The sequence below is a fragment of the Typopeltis vanoorti genome, chromosome 6, assembly GCF_054136105.1.
Source record: "Typopeltis vanoorti isolate ZY-2024b chromosome 6, IOZ_Tvanoo_1.0, whole genome shotgun sequence".
Classification (NCBI taxonomy): Eukaryota; Metazoa; Arthropoda; class Arachnida; order Uropygi; family Thelyphonidae; genus Typopeltis; species Typopeltis vanoorti.
In genome coordinates this window covers 104,207,676-104,227,370 of record NC_143554.1, presented here as the reverse complement: position 1 = coordinate 104,227,370, position 19,695 = coordinate 104,207,676, and the positions used below count along the sequence as shown (strand labels likewise).

General features: G+C 35.4%; 1 protein-coding gene across 1 annotated transcript in view; it reads left to right on the top strand.

The window, feature by feature from the left end:
* btv (dynein cytoplasmic heavy chain beethoven) overlaps nucleotides 1-19,695 on the top strand; it is a 1,245,321-nt gene that overhangs the window by 647,307 nt on the left and 578,319 nt on the right. The window contains exon 44 of the mRNA XM_090394552.1: nucleotides 17,569-17,839. Within this exon, the coding sequence (XP_090250678.1) occupies nucleotides 17,569-17,839 (271 nt within the window). The remainder of the gene's footprint in view (nucleotides 1-17,568; nucleotides 17,840-19,695) is intronic.

The following is a 19,695-nucleotide window of genomic DNA, read 5'->3' as shown; positions in this document are numbered from 1 at the left end:
ATTTTGCAACATTAAATTGATAACCATTATCCTTTGTCCACAGTGCCAATTTGTTGAAATCATCCTGCAGGATACCTACATCACCTCTATCAACTATTGCCCTCCTGTTTTGCATCATCAGCAAATCATTGAATATCCCTTCTTAAATCTATCCCTATATCATTGATATACAAATTAAAGAGTACTGTCCCTTGTACAGAAAGCTAAGGTACTCCACATTACTCTCATTCTTAGATTCCACTCCACCATATAAAACTTTGGTATTTGTCTATCAGACATCCCCCCCCCCCTCCCTATCCATGTGCTACTAGCTTCATATCCATTCCAGTTTGCTCCAAATTTTGTAATAGTTTTCCATGTGATATTCTGTCATATTCCTTTGCAAAGTCTAGCAGTACGTTAATGTAGCCATTTCCTTTATCTAATTCCACTGTCACTTTATTATAAAATGTTGATAAATTACTAAGATGGGACCTACCATTTACAAATCCATTGTTCCCACTATGTAGAGCAAGCATGGCCAAATTCATTCTATATGAGGGCCAATATACGATGTGTGGTAGCATCGTGAACCGTACACTTTTAGGCAGAACTTAAATAAAAATAAACTCTGCATTTTTTCAAGCAATAGTTATATGTAGTGAATTACTATATTTGTTAAATCATTTTACTACTGGGAGAACAATATAAAATACTTGATTTATTTAAATGTAAGTTGTTACATTAAATTGAATTACATATTTCTGGTTTTTTTACATGTAACACAACTTAATGAGAACACTGTGGGCTTTCATGTGTGGCAACAAGTTCATCAAAATCGATTTTCAACGATGATGATATTTGTAACAAATCCTGAAGATGGTCATCAGTCAGTGCTTCTTTGTGATGATTTAACCACCCTCATAGTTGAGAAAGTGCATTCACATATGTATGTGCTTCCAGACATAGATGCAATTCTCAAGCTGAAATCGCTCAATGCAGGATATTTTCCCTTTGGTACCAGTTTCCAAAAGTCAATGCCTGTCTCCACCCTTGACTGGAAAAAGGGGTCACTTTGAAGGTCACACAACTCCAATTGAATAGTGTCATGTCACGCTGCTCCAAAATCTCGTATTTCATTGGGTTGTTAAATAATGTCAGTTGTGGCTACATGTCACTGAAGTCAGAAAATCGCTTAGTGAATTGCTCCAAAAGTTGGTCTAACATTGGCACAGAAAACTTGAAGTCAATATCATGGTTCTCCTCCATCAGCTCCCTGCAGGAAGGGAAATGTACCAAGTTTCCTCTGACTCAGGCGAATTTAAAAATCTTCAGTCGACTTATGAACCCATCTAGGTGTCCAACTAAATCTGAGATTGCTTGGTTACGTCTCTGTAACTTCATGTTGATTTCATTCATGTGGTGTGTGATGTCTGTTAGAAAGGTGAGTAAGCTGTTAAAATGAGAATCACGTATTTTTGTGATTAGTTCTTTGTTTGTCTTCTCGTGTTCCTCTAAAAACTTTTATTTCCTTTCTCAAAGCAAAAAACCGTTTCAAACAGTTCCCTCTGCTTAGCCAACGTACTCTAAATCGTCATATTCTGCCTCCATTTTTCTGTTAGAAAAGAAAGAAACTTGCGGTGTGTCAAGGCCCGATTTCCGCCCTTAATTAGATTCACACACTTCATTACAGTTTTCATAACATCCTCTATCTTCAGAATTTTACCACACAGAGCCTCCTGATGTATAATGCCGTGCAATACAGGGCAATTGATTCCAGCCCTTCTTAGTAAGCCAACTAAGCCTGTTTGAGTACCACGCATTGATTTGGCGCCATCTGTCACAATTGCTGTGAGATTGTTAATGTCACCTGTACCATTTACAACCTTCATAACTGCATCATAAATGTCTAGACCTTTAGCTGTGTTATGCAATGATTCTAATGCTAGTAGCTCTTCATTAATAACAAAGTCTTTGGAAACAGTTCGAATGAAAATTAGAAGTTGAGCTGTATCTGTTATGTCAGTTGATTCATTCAGAGCCAATGAGAAGTAAGCTGAATCTGTAATAACACGTTTTAATTTATTTAATATGTGAGAACCTATTTCCTCAACTCTTTTTGTTACAGTTTGTTTTGATAGCGGCATGCTTTCAAACTCACTGGCAATTTTATCTTCCCCAAATGCATATGCCATTTTTACAGAACAGTGTTTTACAAATTCACCATCAGATAATGATTTTTTTGCTTTTGCTATCTCTGCACTTACAACAAACGATGCCAAGAGTGAGCTTTTTTGTATTGATGTTAGTTTAGTAAAAATACATTTCTGAGCACTAACCTCTCTCTTCAAATTACGTACAATTTTATTAAGTACTTGTCCAACGTAGTCTTCTATTTAGTCCAAGGTTATATTCCTTGTGCACAGACAATACTTTCAAACACACGAGGCACTGTGGTTTGTTGTCGTTATTGTATATAAACAGAAATTCATTTCAGGAGAATTTCCCATTTCTCCTGAAATGACCTGTTTTTTTCACAGATCTTACATTTCTTACTCATAGTACACAAAGGCTGAAGTAACTGACCAGGAGACACAAAACTGCAACAATAACACTATTAATTGTGAAACTGATCACTGTAACCGGAGCAGAGCACGTGACTTTCAATGAAGCGTTACTCTAGAACGCATCATAGAAATCTACCACTCCCATTGCTACAACTCACACAGAGAAGCAGTGGATTTTATAAATTGAGTAATCTTTTTAAAGCAATTCTGATTCTGTGTTGAGAATATAAATTGTTTCCATCGTCAGAAATAATGAATGAATATTCATTATTTCTGATGATGTTAACACTGATTCTGTGTTGAGAATATAAATTTCCATCATCAGAAATAATGAATGAATATGACTAGTATATCAATCAGAAAATCTGCGGTCGAAACTAATAGCTAAATTGATAATACATATAATTTAATATAGTTTTTATCCTGCCCCTGGCCGCACATAATCACGTTATGGGCTGCATGCGGCTCCCGGGCCCGCTATTGGCCACCTATGATATAAATATTGTATTCCTATCCACTCACTGTTGGATTTTACCTTTAACCAACTTTTTCAATACTTTAACAACCACTCCTGATATATTAATTAGTGTGTACTTTGCTTCTTGGAACCACCGTTATGTAATGGAACTATCTTACTCTCTTTCCACTACTTGGAACCCTGCCAGAGCTGAGACTTAGATTGAACAACTTCATCATAGGTAGTACCATTTCTCTTGCACAATCACGTAGTACACAGGCTGACATGTCATCCAGTACTGCTGCTGTAATTATATTGATAATTTTTAATATGCTGAACACCTCCTGTTCATCTATCTCAATTTTGATATGCATCTCTGTCAACATCAGCAACTGCAATATATTACCTGGATGATACACCTTTGCAAAATAATCACTCAGCAACTCAACAATTTCTTTTACCTCTGTCACCTTCCTTCCAACAGTATTGATTAATATCATCCTGCCATAGTCATTTTACTGTTTGTTTGCTACATAACAAAAAACTCTTTTGGATTTACTCAAAGAGTTTTTTTTTTTTTTTTCCCAAATCCAGAAACAATTGGATTTCTCCAAATCCAAAAGCTATTTTGGATTTGTAGCAGCAAGAAAAATACTAATTATCATGGTGTGAGACAAAAGAACTTAGGGATGTAATAAAAATTTATGCTTTATATAGAATCAAAAATATGCGCAAGGCTGTCATACCATAATTAGTTACTTTTCTAATGAATTAACAAATATCATTAATTTGTTAAATCTGCTATTCAGGATACTAGAAATTGTAGATGTCTAAGTTGAAAATTTCAGTTTATCAATACAGTTTTAAAGTTACTTGCAAAAGCGATCTAATTTATTAATCAATAGATATTTAATGTATAGCAGACATATTGTAGGATATATACATGATTTTATTTTTATTTTTTCCCCCAGGTGAAAAATAAGGAAATAAAAAAAGTAGTTCAATGTTTTGAAGATATTAAGAGAAGAAACTTAATGTAATATGAAAGCCATTAGATGATTTATAACAACAGAGTGCTTTATTTAAAATACTTTAATTTACTATTAATTGTTAGACAATAAGAAGCAATTTTAAAAGGTAAAAAAAAATACACACACACACACATACACACACACATATATATGCTTTGAAAGAAGTCAACAGACTCCACCTTAATAAGATGTAAGATCTCCCTTTGCTGTGATAACTGTAACAATCCTACAAGGCATACCTTCCACTAGTGTACAACAGTGATCACTGGAAATTTTTGGACCATTCTTCCTGTAGACACATGATTGAGGTCTATTGAGAGCACTATTGTGAGATGGACAGTCCTTGAAATTATTTGATGCTCCAGTTCATCCCATGGATGTTCAGTAGGGTTGAGATCAGGGCTCTGTGGAGGCCAATCAAGTGTGGTGATGTTCATGGCCACAAACCATGCAGTTACAGCAGCAGTCTTATGACACAGTGCATTGCCTTGCCGAAAGAAAAAATGGTCATTTCCATAGAAACATCACAAAGTAGGAAGCATAGCATTGTCTAGAATGTTCAAATACCTCTCAGAGGTCAATGTTTGTGGCACCACAAAGAGAGAGAGAGATCCAAGGCTTAACCAGGAAAAACAGGACCATACCATCATTGCCACCTCCATATTTCTTAGTTACTGGCTATATGCACTCTAGTAAGAGGTATTGCGTGTGCATCCAATACAGCCACACCTTTCCATCTGCTTAGTAGAGGGTGCAGCGTGATTAATCACTCCATAACACAGTTTTCCAAGCTTCCACATTCACTTTACGTACTCTTTTTACCACTGAGGATGGCACTGCATGTTGGTTCGGGTAATGTGGGCTTGCATATTGCGATCCTACCATGAAAACTCATGTTGTGAGCCTTGGCACTAAATGTTTTTGTGTAGATTTGTGTTTCAATTGATTCCTGTAACTCTGCATTCAGTGTGTCAGCCAACTTATGGCATTTTTACAGGTTAGTCTTCGTAGCACCCTACGATCATGTTTCCTGAATGAGATGGGTCAGTCACTGTGGTTAGCACTTGCAGTTATTATTATTATTATTATTACCATGGGCGACTCCATGGAGTCCTTAGACTCATCGAGGGAGGCCCTAAACATCGTGTCCACACAATTATTTGACATTCTCACTGTATCAATCATACCTTGGCTTGAACTCATTCACTATCATAGCACCCACAACAGACTCTGGCAGCTTATTTCACTCATTTACCACTCTAAAAGTAAAGAACCCAGCTCTAACACCCTTACTAACCACACTCTTTGCCCAGCTTCCATAGATGTTCCCTAGTCCTCCCACCACCAGTCCTGATCTCAGAAATATCTTCTGAATTAATTTTATAGAAACCCTTCAGTAATTTGAATGTCTCAATCATATCTCACCTCCTCTGCCTTTCAACCAATTTTTACAACCCACAAAAAAATGCAACCTGTTCTCATAAGGTTCATTCCATAGACATGCTATCATCTTGGTCACTCACCTCTGGATCCTCTCAACCTCCTCCCCATCAAGAAGAAACCTAGGTGACCAAATCTGAGCACAGTAGTCGAGATGGGGTCTTATCGAGGCTTAATGCAGAGGAACAATAACATGCTTGTCTCTGCTTGTCAACATATTCTTCAGCAACCAAGTGATTTGATGAGCTGATTTGGCCACTTTTGCAAAGTGCTCCCCCCCCCTCCCTAAACTTCGACTCCTTATCCACCAATACTCCTAAATCTTGTGCCTCATCAATTTCCTGGAGTACAGTTCCAACAATGTGGTATGCTGCTGCTAATCTTTTCACCCCAAAATACATAACCTTACATTTTGTCACATTAAATTGACATCCATTCTCCTTAGCCCAGACCTCCAATCTATCCATATCATCCTGCAAGATTTTGACATCTTCAGCATTCACTATTGCCCTACCCCAACTTTGCATCATCAGCGAACAAATAAACCATTCCTCTTAGATCCTTCCCTATATCGTTAATGAACAAATTAAACAGCAGTGGTCCAAGAACAGAACCCTGCAGCATACCACTAGTCACAGGCCTTATTTTGGACTATACTCCTGAATAAACTACTCTCTGATATCTCTCCATCAACCACCCTCCTGTCCATCTCACCAACCCTTTATCCATTTCCATATTTTTTTACGTTTACGGATTAGAATTGTATGTGGTATCCTGTCAAAGGCCTTAGCCAGGTCCAGCAGTATCACTGTAAACCCATTACCCTTATCTAGTTCAGCCGTCACTGTGTTATAAAATTTGAGCAAGTTACTGAGGCATGATCTACCCTTCACAAAGCCATGCTGTCCTCCATACAGTATCTCATTTTCATCAATCCATTCCTGTATTTTTCCCTTGACTACTTTCTCCAAGACCTTGACAACGACTCCTGATATGCTGATCGGTCGGTAATTTGCAACAGTAGTCTTGGATCCTCCTTTATGCAGTGGAACTGTTTTCCCCTCTTTCCACACCTCGGGACTAAACCAGATCCGAGACTCAGATTAAACAACATGGTCAAGGGCACTGATAATTCTTTAGCTGTGCCGGTATGCCATCCAATCCCACAATTGTATTCACATTAAGGTTCTCTAATAGACTATTCACCTCCACTTCATTCACCACAATTCCCATATAAACTAATGTTTCTTCATTCTTTCAATGCCACCTGGATGATATACTCTTGCAAAGTGCTCACTCAGTAATTCCACTATATCGACTGATTCATTGACCTCCTTGCCATCGGCATTCCTTAAAATCATTTTGCCGTGTACAGTTTTCTTTTACTTGCAGCAAACTGAAAGAACTGTTTGGGATTCTCTTTAGCTTGCATAGCTAGTATCCTTTCATAATTTGCTTTTCTTACTACACTCGTTACCATTCTGGCCTGTGCTTTATACCGTTCGTGTGCCTGCAGGTCACCTTTCTCTTTAAATTCCCTCCACAGTTGTTTCTTTTTTTTTGGCTCAAGCTTAATGGTGTTATTTATCCATTTAACCCCTACTTGTTTTACTATTCGGATCCTAGGTATAAAATCAGCCATAACCTCCTGTAAATGCTCCTTGACCACTTCCCATGCTCTATCGACATCCAGCCCTTGCAGTTTTTCCTGCCATGGCACTGAACCACACAATCTCCTAAGCTTGTCATACTGGCCAGCATGGTAATTCCACATATACCCTGTCTTAATCGAAAATTCTACACCTTTAGTCACCTCTCAGGTTAAGGCCTAATGATCACTCTCACCAGTAGATGGCAACATGGTCATATTCATTAGTCACATTCTCAGATGCTATTACCAGGTCAAGCACTCTCAAACCCCAAGTATTTTCTATTACATGCTGTTTCAGATAGTTATCCCTTAGTAACAGTTAATTCCCTATATTGTCCATCTTAGTATGACTTCACTAATTGCTGGCCTTAGATGGCCCAATTTCTCAACAATTTGTTGAAGAGATAGGCCTGCAATGTGGCATCCTATTGTAATGCCCCTTTCAAACTCTGTCACTTTCCTTCTTGCAGCCATTTCATCTACAAACAAAGTTGTATCGACTCGGGAGCATCGTATTCCTCCAATTTATACTAGCTATAAACACATGACTCATTACATGCCACAATGCACCTTGTCCATGGGAGTGTCCATTGACTTCTTTCCATTTATATATTTTGTATACAAAGTTATTTTATTTATTTTGTATACAAAATAAAAGGTATAATAAGATGAATAATATGAAATACAGAATAAAACGATATTAAAATTTCATTTGGTAGAAAGTTCACTTCAAAAACAAATACCAAAGGGTCTTTTGATAAAGTGATGGGAAGGGAAATTCCACAGAACACAAACTTTATTTGCCATGTAGTGGACTTCAGTTAATTGGGCTGCACTGGGAATAGCATAGTTTAGCCCAGTTAAGCTGTTGCTTCAATTACAGAAAGTTGCATATAAATTGTTTACATATTTAGACAGTATACAATTTAGAAGTTTTTTGTTTACTGAGTATCAAAATTTACTTTGATAAAGTTAAACAACTGCTTTAATTAAGGAAAATATTTGCTATTAAAAGATAATTTCGTTTGTGTGCATGTTAAACCCATGATGCAGTTTCTCTTTGTTAATGAATTCATTGAATTCATTAACAAATTAAGTTATGCAATTCATTGAATAAAGCTTGTCAGTTTTAATTGACTGCAGTTGAACAAGATTCATGCAGGTATTTAGTGCAGATATAGCACTACTTTCTTCATGTAGTCATAATCCAGCAATAAATTCTAATAGGGTTCTGGGTAATCACTTGTTCAAGCTGGGAATATCCAACTCATCACTTTTTTGGTCTTCTAACATGCTTTGATGTTTTACTGCATTTCATCCACAAGTTCATCCTGAAAATCACTTTCATTACATTACTGAAGACTATTTCTTTATTGAATGCAAACTCTATAGTTTCTGATGTGGTTCACTTCTAATGGGAAGTCATTTTCTATATTTGTCCATATCTGGCATATCCATGACTGAATGCTTAAAACAGTGAGCAAAACAATTTTGAATTATCTTTTTGCTTATTTCTCACCTACCATTGTCCATAAACCATATTGCTTATAAAATATTAACTTTTGCACTGACTTCCGTAGCAGTTAATTAACAATTGACTAACTCATAAGCCAATGCTTAAAAATTCAGATATCATCAACAAATTTTTGTTGTCATGGTATTGAATTGGTAACCTCTATCCTAATCCTCTTTTAAGCGACACCTAGGCCTTTTTCCAGTAACTAACAACTTTCATTTACCAGTTCCTGACAAATTTGAGCAGCATAACATAACACTGTTACACAATCCTTTGCTTTCTTTGATCCAAAAGCATAGCATTTATAACACAGGGACCATTCAGTATGGTAAATAAAATAACTCCATTTCACACTAAATTTTTGAAGCAAGATTATGTAATTTTTCTAGTGCTCCATGGGACTGAGGTTACTGGTTGACCCAAATTAAACAACACAGTCCTAAATAAATGAAGCAAATTTTAATTATATTATTATTTTGCTTTTATTTTTCTAGATTTGTCCCAAGAAAATAGCTGCCATGATTAACCGCTGGACCAATTAACCAGAATCTACTGTTGTTGACCTTAGCTATGAGAAGTCCTGCAGAAGGTTGCTACTGTGAAAATTAAGTGAGCCTATATAACTGCTGTCTGCTCAGTTAACCTAGTGGCTGTGGCTTCGCAACCATATGCATGGGGAAGGAGTGTCCTAGGCTCGATTCCCATTGGAGACATGAAGAGCTTAAGGATCTTCCTCAGCCATAGCCAAGTTAGCTGGTCTTGGGTGTGGACAGTAGGGTTTTTTCACCCAGTTTATTCTGGGGGTTTTCATCCTGCAAACAGGCAAACCGTACCCGTGAACACACAGGATACAGCCATAGAACATAGTACGACAAGGAAGGCAATAGGAAACCACCTTGCTCAAAGTCACTTCTCTGGTATGGTAGCATAGCTGCCCCCTACCATGCTGTAGGATGAAAGGAAATCATTCCATTCCATATAACTGCCGGCCACTTCTCTTTATGGAATTGATATATGAACAATTAGAAATTATGTCATTAGAAAACTGCTAGTCTTTTAAATGAAATGGCTTCATAAAGTTCATAAAACACACTGCACATAATTGAAAACAAATAAAGAAATTAAATGTGTACTGGATAAATCACACATAATTATGGATACTATAAAAGAACAACAGTTATAATGGTTTGGTCATATAGAAGGCATTCAAAGAGACTAGTACATCAGGTGTTTGATGGTTAGATGAAATGATCATGATCCAGAGGAAGACCACAATTGATTTTTAGTTATGTGAATTAATGTGAACTACCTTCATTGTTATATATGTTGCAAACAAATGCAAATTGTGTAAGCCAAAAGATAAAAGAGATCTTGCACAAGGCATGCAAAAATGGAAAATAATCATTCATCAGAGGATTTGGTCTTAGACTTGCTTCCTCCTAATAGAGAAGAGTAAAGAAGGATGCTGGATAGATAATATTTAAAATATACACCTCTTGCACTCTGCTGTAGTAACAAATCTTTCTTTACAGCTAGAAGAAGCTAAAAGTTAATACTACAGATAAAAAAAAATGATGTGGAGGGAATATATTATGCATAAGGATGATATCATTTATGATAATTATAAGCAGCAGGCCAGAAGAGTCGCAAGTGTACGGAAAGCTAAATCTGAGTATGAAAGAAACTGACTCTCCAAGTTAAAGACAACCCAAAGAATTTTATTGTTATGTTGCAAGTAAAAGAAAGAATAACTCTACTGAATGCAGAGGGTATGTGAGTAAATGATGCAGAAGTGATTGTTCATCTAATGAGCAGCCATTATGTTAAAAGCTATCAACCTGGTGTATGCAACATTGAACTCACTACTCTTCATTGTATGAGGAAACTCATGTGGATGAGGAGAAAGTACTGGAGCTGTTGCACGAACAAAATAAGAATTCTGCAAATAAGAACTGATAGGATATCGAGCACAGATGCTAAAAGAGTGTTCAGCTGAACTGGCTGTTCTCTTCACCAGGCTGTATAATTTGAGTCTCAGAATAGGAAAGATTCCACAGTAGTGGAAAGAAGGCATGGTAATCCCATTGCACAAGGGTAGTGCAAAGACCAATATGTCTATCAACCAGTCAGTATTTCAGGAGTGGTGGTGAAGATTTTGGAAAGGTTGGCTAGGGCTCGCATTCAGAAATGGGCTGATAGAGAATCTCTACTCTGCAATGAACAGCATGGGTTTACTAAGGGAAGGTCACATTTTAGCAACCTGCTTACATTCTATAATAATATTGCCACTGAGTTAGACAAGGGAAATGAAGACAAGGGTAGTGCAAAGACCAATATGTCTATCAACCAGTCAGTATTTCAGGAGTGGTGGTGAAGATTTTGGAAAGGTTGGCTAGGGCTCGCATTCAGAAATGGGCTGATAGAGAATCTCTACTCTGCAATGAACAGCATGGGTTTACTAAGGGAAGGTCACATTTTAGCAACCTGCTTACATTCTATAATAATATTGCCACTGAGTTAGACAAGGGAAATGAATACACTATGATACTTTTGGATTTTACTATGGCTTTTGATAGAATAGAGAATGGAATACTGTTGCATAAATTGGAGAATATGGGATTGGATTATAAACTATTGGCATGGATAAGATGATGGCTGACTAAGAGATATCAAAAAAATAGTATATGAGGTGGAGTGAATCTGCAAGATTCGAGGTAACCAGTGGTGTGTCTCAAGGATTAGTCCTTGACCCATTGTTATTCAATCTGTACATTAATGACATTGGGAAGGATTTGACATGAAACATAGAGGTATTTGCTGATGATGCAAAGATAGATAAGGTAATCAGGAGTGCTGTTGATATGCAGTACTTGTAGAATGATTTGAATAGGCTTGAATTGTGGTCATATAAAAATGAATTCAAGAACAGGTATTAGTACTGCTGCAAATAGTATGTACTCTCTCAATGAGTTCCTGACTCCCTGGAGGTTTCTCTTAATAATAATAATAATAATAATAATAATAATAATAATAATAATAATAATAATAATAATAATAATAGAAAACAATAGCAAAGCTTAGTAGATAATATAGCTATTCCATATCTCCAACCAGATGCTAAGTTAAAAGATTAGTATAAAATTTTAATTAATCCTGAAGAGCCCGTAGTGCAATTGGAAGAATGACAGTATGTTGCACCCTTCAATTGGAAAAGGCCTAAGTTCGAGTCTCACATGATGGGAGGAATCTTTATATGGACTTTTTCAATCGAAGGTGAGTTAGCCAATCTCATATGAAGGTAGCAGGGTTTCTTCTCCCGGAAACTCGGGTTTTTCATCCTGCATACAGACAAATTGGCCCTTCAGAACACACGCAATTTACAAACAAAAAATACTACCTGTGGTGGTGGGCAGTGGATGGTGCTGATGTAGATGATTGGTAGTAGAGGTTTAGTGTAGCGGCAGAGACAGAGAGCTGTACAGCGAGTGTCCTCCTGCGATGAGTTTTCGGACACCTTGGAGGTGTTATGAATAATAATAATAATAATGATTTAAAAGACATATTTGGTTGTGTATTGTTAGAAGTCAAGGATGGCAAAATGTTTGGAGCCAAACTTAACAGGCACCAAGAGAATGGTGTTGATAATGATTCATAAGTTATTATTATTAAGAGAGACTTCCAGGGAGTCAGAGACTCATCGAGGGAGGCCACATACTACAAACACACACCAGCTATCATACTTATTCTTGAATTCATTCACGCAGCTTGCACTCACAATATCCAAAGACAATCCATTCCAATCATGCACTACCCTCTGAGAGAAAAATCTAGCCCTCACACCCTTCTTGGTGGCCTTCGTTATCAGCTTCCAAGGATGTCCACTCATCCTTTCCCCACCCTCCATAAATTGAAAAATTCCATCAATTGAAATCCTGTATGACCCTTTCAGAAGTTTGTAAGTTTCAATCAAACCCCCCCCACTTTCTTCTGTTTGCTAGTGTCTGTAGTCTACGATTTCTCAATCTGTCTTCATAATTAGTATTTCACAATCCTGATATCACTTTTAACACTCCTTTAATGAAACCAGCAAATAAGAAAAGTTAAATCAGTTGTTGGAAGTTTTCCCACTTGGTTATACTATAAATTAAAGATACCAAGAAATTATATACTTGGTTTAATAATTTATCCAAGTGTAAGAAAATATAGTTTGCACCTGAAGTATTTCAAGACTGAGCCAACTCGTATATAGAAGCTAATGACTTCACATCACTTCCCTTAGTATCCCATAATGCAAAACTTTATCCAAGTATATAATTTCTTGGTATTTCTAATTTATGAATCAGTTGGACTGTGGATTTTAAAAAGGAAACTTTTGAAAATTAAAAATTTAATGACTAAAAAGGAGTAAGAGTACTGAAATCTATTCAGGATCAGCAGCATGACAATAGTGTTGGCCATTTCATGAGAATCATTGTCAGATGATAAACACTGAAACTGACTATGAACTGATTTAAGATTTTGTATTAAGAGGAGTTTGGTTGGTTTGAGAGTAACTGAAAATTTGGATAGTTTATAATTAGTTTATAATTTATAATTGAGTAGTTTATAATTTCTTGCATCGTGATTAGTTCTTAACACTAGAGATTTGGAACAATGTAATTTGTTTCATTATCTTGGAACTTAATGACAATAACTCTAACAATTTCAGAATTATTTTTAGATTGTATTGTGTGCAATGATATTTCAGTGGTGAGTTTTTTGTTAATATTATTGGTAGGTTTTTGTTTGCATTTCTTTTAAGTGGTGGAATTAAATAATCAGGTATTGGGAATATTGCAATCTTGATAATCTTCCATTAACTGAGACTAAACAGTCAATAGTCGATCCAATGAAGCAGGTATTACATCTTGATTGGCAGTTAAACTTATGAACAATATTGTGCCATAGTAAAACACTGGTCTGAGATATTTTAACAACTTTTCTAGTTTGTTACTTGTAGTGAAGGCAGTTCTGTCATTTTAATATTTGAAGCTGTGTTTGATGGTTTTGTAAATATCATGGATTTTAGAATTGTATAGGATTTGGATAAGCTGCTTTGGAAAGACGACATACAGTTTCTGGCTACATAAGTAACATTATCTATTAGTTGTTGAAGGTATTGGTGAGAAAGGAAGATGTCTTTTAGGTATGTTATTTCTTAGTTTAGGGCAGTGGCTGAAGTTGAATATTTGTACACATTAATGTACTGTGTTAAAATGACTGATCTTTTGGTATAGGTAGGGTGATAGCAAGAGAAATGCAAGTAGTTTTCAGTGTTGGTAGATTTATGGTATAGTGCTGATTTACTGATCAGATCTGGTAAGATTCAAATTTAGAAAGTTTATAGATTTATCTTCTTCACACTCGATAGAAATTAATTTTTGATAACATTATATAGGTCATCATCAATCTATCTTCTGTAGTATGTTATACCAGAGAGGGGAGTTGATAAGAAGTGTGTTTCCATTTGGCTGAGAAAAAGCAATTTTCTGTCCTATAGGAAGACTAAACATATGTCCATAAATGTTACCATATATAAAGAAATTTGCTGAAATTATAACCATAATCAGTGAAAGTATTCAGAAGGGCATAATTTGGTATTGATAGACTATGGAAATATATAAGTAGTGTGTGAATAATGTCTAGAGTTTTGAACATGTTGATGTTAGTATATAAGGAAGAAGCATCAAAAGAAGAGAGAATATTGGAGGTTGATATGACATGATAGTTTGCTTTATATTATTGAAGAAATCATTGGCATTTTTAACATCACCTTTATCTGCTTGATTGATAATAATATTATTTATTATTATTATTATTTTAATTTTCTTTTAAATTTTTACTATGGCACACTTTCTGAAACAAAAATAGAAAATATTACTGAAATAAATAATTATACAGGATGTTCCAAAAGTCACTGCATATTTTTATGATATTTGGCTAATTTGAGATGAATGACTTAAAAGTTTATTTTTATACCAAGGCTAAGTTTGAAACAGAAAAAATATGTATTATTATTATGTGATGCCTCCAAAAGAGTCTGACAGCTCATCAAGGGAGGACTCTCAATCCTACTCCACTACACACATCTCCGTCTACTACTTCATACCACCTAGACATGACACTACTACCATCAATGCCCATCATCAACAACAACAGTATTTTTTATCTGTAAATTGTATGTGTTCTGATGATATTGTATTATATACAAATATTATATTACATACAAAGGTCAGGACTTGAATTATTGTTTTACCACATCAGTATCCCTGCAATTTTAAAATCACTTAGCCACGTTACAGAAAACATTTGTAAGTATTTCACGGGTAATTTAATTTTCTTTACTGCCTCCTCAGATAAATGAAATCCCATTCAAAAAAGTCTATAAGAGAATTAAATCCGGAGACCGCTCTGCCGAATTTCTAGTACCCCCCTCGATCCATGGATTCGAGAAGTGCTTGTTTAGGTATTCCTGGACAAATCAAGTTCATTGACATGGTGCTCTCTCTTCCCCCCCCCCCCCCCCCCTGCTGAAACACTACATTTTCGAAACATCATCATTAAGAAGTTGGGGCTCAAGAAACTGCTCAAGCATATCAAGGTGCATGGTTCCTGTGTCTGTTGCTTCTGCAAAAAAAGCAGGGTCCATATTTTTATTTATTTATTATTATTATTATTTATTTATTTATTTATTTATTTTTAATTCAATCATTCCTAGCCATACTTTGGGATAGTCCTTTTGCCATTCTGTGAATTCAATTAAACCATAATGCAAAATGATGGTACAACATGACAGAATTTCATGCCAGTTGGAGCACATTCTGGGTAAACAAGGCTCCCATTGTTTTTGTCAGGGAATCCGGGCATATAGCGCAAAGTAATCTACTGGAACAAATACTGAAACACATCCTGACTCAACATCAGAAGAGTTCAAGATTTGTACAATCAACATAAGAAGCATCAATGGAAAAGAAATGAAATTAGCAGAATTATATAAGTACCTAATCAACATAATAGGTGTGACTGAAACAAATATGATAAAAACAAGTGAGATCTTTGTAAGCAGCAAATGCAAAATGTTATATTCAGGCAATATCAATCAGAGAAAAGAAATTGCTCTGGTATTCAATACTAAATGCGAGGATAATCATGAATGGTAGGCAAATATCAGAATGAGAAACTGGGTGACAGGATTAATTTGTGCCTATGGTCCCAGAGAAGATAGTACTAAAGAAGAAACTGAGTTTTTTTGTTTTTTTTTCAGCATTAGAGAATGCAAGTAACACAACTAAAAATAAAAAGTTAGTCCTATTTGGAGATCTAAACAGCAGAATAGGAAATAATTAGAAGTCACAATGAAATGTTTAATCTATTCTATCTATTCTCTAAATTGGAAAAATTTAGAGAATAGATAAAACTAATAATAATGGAAAGTACTTCAGGACATGTACCAGTTATTATTAACACTATATTCCAACATAAAAATATGCACGAATTCACATGGCGAAAAGATGCATGAAATAAGAAAAGTCTCATTACTGTGTATTGTTGACAACAATTTTTTTGCACTGGTTCAGGACACAAGTATACAGAATATTTGAAATTAGTAGTAATCACCATTTTTAGTTTTTAGCAGGATAAAATCAAATTTCATTTTGAAAAGAAGAATGTGTAAAAAGGTTTTAAAATGAATCAGAGGTGAACTGTAGACTAAAAAATACACAAACATAATTTTAAAAAATGAAAGAATTTGAAAACAAGAACCAAACCATAGAGATTCAGTTGCAAAACTTGAAGAAAACATTGATTCAAGCACAGAGGCATTTGGTGCAGTTCTGCATTGATAGAAAAATCAGAACTGGTGGAATCTGGAAGTTAAACATCTCTTATGGATTATTGTGCACAGATTTGATCCCCTGATTTTCATGGTGACGAGGATATAATGGAAAGGGTCCAGTAAAGACTTAGGTAGTCTTCACTGGACTTAGAAACTTAAGATGGTAACTGGTCTTTGGGATTTGGTATATGAATACAGATTGAGGGAATGCGCTTTGCAAAGCCATGTGAATAAGAGGAAAAGCAGGACATGATTGAGACATTTAAGTTGCTAAGGATTGTTGCTGGGTTAATGTGGAAGAATTTTTTTCATTGAATGGGAGAAGGGGGTAGAACTCTCACCCTTTTTTATACAGCATCTCTGAATGCTGTATAAAGAGGGTGAGAGTAGGGACATAAGGAGCAGGTTCTTTGTGTGGAGAGGGATTTTAGAACTCGATAGTGGATATTTATGAAGTCTTTCATATAGAAAGAGAAATGTTTAAAAGTTATTAATTGTTTTGTTTGCAACATTGACAACTGGACATCTGTTAGAGGAGGAAGATACAACAGTTTGAGTTTATAATGACTGAACCTTAAAGGAGTTAAAAATACAGAAGAAAGTAAAGATTACTGGTTTATATTATGACTTTTAAATAAAACCAACAACTAAAATTGGAAGTATTTTTGTGATTCTTTAAAAGGAAATGCTGTAGTGATCCAGAAGTTTCATTTCCAGATAGTTGGAAATGAAAGTTCTTCATTAAATTTGTTTGCACCTACTCATGATCAAATAACTTCACAATGAATGAGATGTTGTTTTAAAATGAGGAATAAAGTATAAATTATACAAAGCAAATAATATATTTTGAATTGCATATAGAACAAAGTTGAAAATTCACTCACCACTTGTCTCTGATCTCACCTGTGGCAAGTGCGTGAGTGGATTTCTGGAGCACTGGAAATCCATATTGTGTACTTTATTATTCGAATAAATTGAAACTAAAATGTGTACAGTGACCTGTTTTTTTTTTATTTATTTATTTATTTTTATTTTTTAATATACATATTAGATTCGAGAAAAATATAGTGCAGATGAATACACCCACTACCAGTTCACTCCAAAGAATTTAACTGACTGGGCATTAGCTCTTCTTCGTTATGATTTTGGTACAGATGAAAGGTCAGATGATTCCGAAATTGTTTTGAAAGCATGGGCTTATGAAGCATCTCGTCTTTTCAGAGATTGTATAACTGATGATAATGGACGAAAGAAATTTGATGGTTTACTATCAAATATATTACATGGTAACTGGGGAAGCAATTTAGTGAATCATCTTACAGGTAGGATACTAAAATTTATTTATTATCACAGGTTGTATAATATTAATATTATGGTTATATTGTTATGTATGTTATGTCATCAGTGTTATGTATTATTATATTATATAGAAATTTGATGGTTTACTATCAGATATATTACATGGTAACTGGGGAAGCAATTTAGTGAATCATCTTACAGGTAGGATTCAACACATATTTATTATCACAGGTTGTATAATATTAATATTATGGTTATATTGTTATGCATGTTATGTCATCAGCGTTATGTATTATTATGTTATTATGTGACACCTCCAAAGAGTCATCACAGCAGGGCACTCTATTCCAATCCACTACACATCTCACTGTCTTCCCTACTGCTACTTAATTCTCCCATTACACACAACTATGATCAATGCTATCTACCGCCTATTATTGCCAACAGTACACTAGTGGCCAAAATTGTGGAAACCTTTTGGAAAAAGTGTATTTTTGAGGTTTGATGGTTCATAACACCATCAAACCTCAAAAAAAAAAATTTTTTTTGGTGTAATACCATAGAATTATATATCAGTGGAAAGATAATTTAATCAAGAATGTAATGCAACAAAGTTTGTTCAGTTATCTGTATTCTATGAAAAGTTATAGCCAAATAACCATAAAAAAGAAGCACAACTTGCTTAGGTTGATATGAAGTAGCTTTCCTTCATTTGAATGTAGCCAATGAGCATGAGTGTTTAGAGAGCCAATCAGGTGTCATCTTGTTTTGGCAATGAGCCAATATGGTCACAGGAGGATTCAGCTATCGATGTCATGTATTTGAGCTGAGAGGAGGACATTTGTCAGTGCGTTATGTGATTGCTATCAAGTTGGTTGGTGTTTTTTGTGTTCTTTCATTTAGTGAGCTTGTAAAATGCAATAAAATTAAAGAAATGGTGCAAAGAGTTGACTGGTCACCCAGAAAGTGATATAAAATAGTATTATTAAGTGAACAAGGCTACAGTTATGAAGAAAATTAGAAGAAAAATTGGTGGAAACTTAACCAAAGGTGGCATTTCTAAATTTTTGAAGAGGTATAAGGAGACTCAGTCACTACAAAACCAGACTGGTAAAGGTGGGAAAAGGTGCAGAACAGCAAGTGATGATAGAAGAAATGAGAGACTGTGATAGAAGAAAATCATCTGGGTGTATACAAGATGAAATGGCGCAATACAATGTGAAGTTGAGTGCAAGGCCTGTTCGGTGCAGACTGCAGAAATTTGCTCTAAATGCTAGAATTCCATGAAAAAAGCCACTTTTATCTTTCAAACAAAGGTTGAAAAGATTAAACTGGGCTAAACCCCATGTTAACAGGAGTGATGAGATCAAAATCTCCCTGTTTGGTAGTGATGGCATAAAATACTTAAGAAGAAGAAGGAGAAGATTTGCATCCTGATTGCATTACACCTACCGTGAAACACGTTGGTTGGTGTTTTTTAACCCCAGATCATAACCCACTTAGTGTTATGATCTGGGGGTTGTATGACATCAAAAGGTCCCATTAATCATGCAAATTCTGCATGATTAATGGGAATATAAATGCCCAAAAATACATAAATGAAATACTTGTGCCCAAACTGATCTTTTCCAGGATTATGAAGCATTTATATTTCAACAGGATTCAGCTCCATGCCATGTTGCTGCTGTGTGCAAAAAGTGGTTTCAAGATAATCATATTCCACTGCTGGAATGGCCTGGGAATAGCCCAGACCTTAACCTAATCGAACGAAAATCTATGGAGCTGACAAAAGAAATTTGTTAGTCAGAAGCAACCCAGCAGTAAAACCCAATTAATAGAAGCAATAATTCAATCTTGGTTTCACATTATAACAGCTACA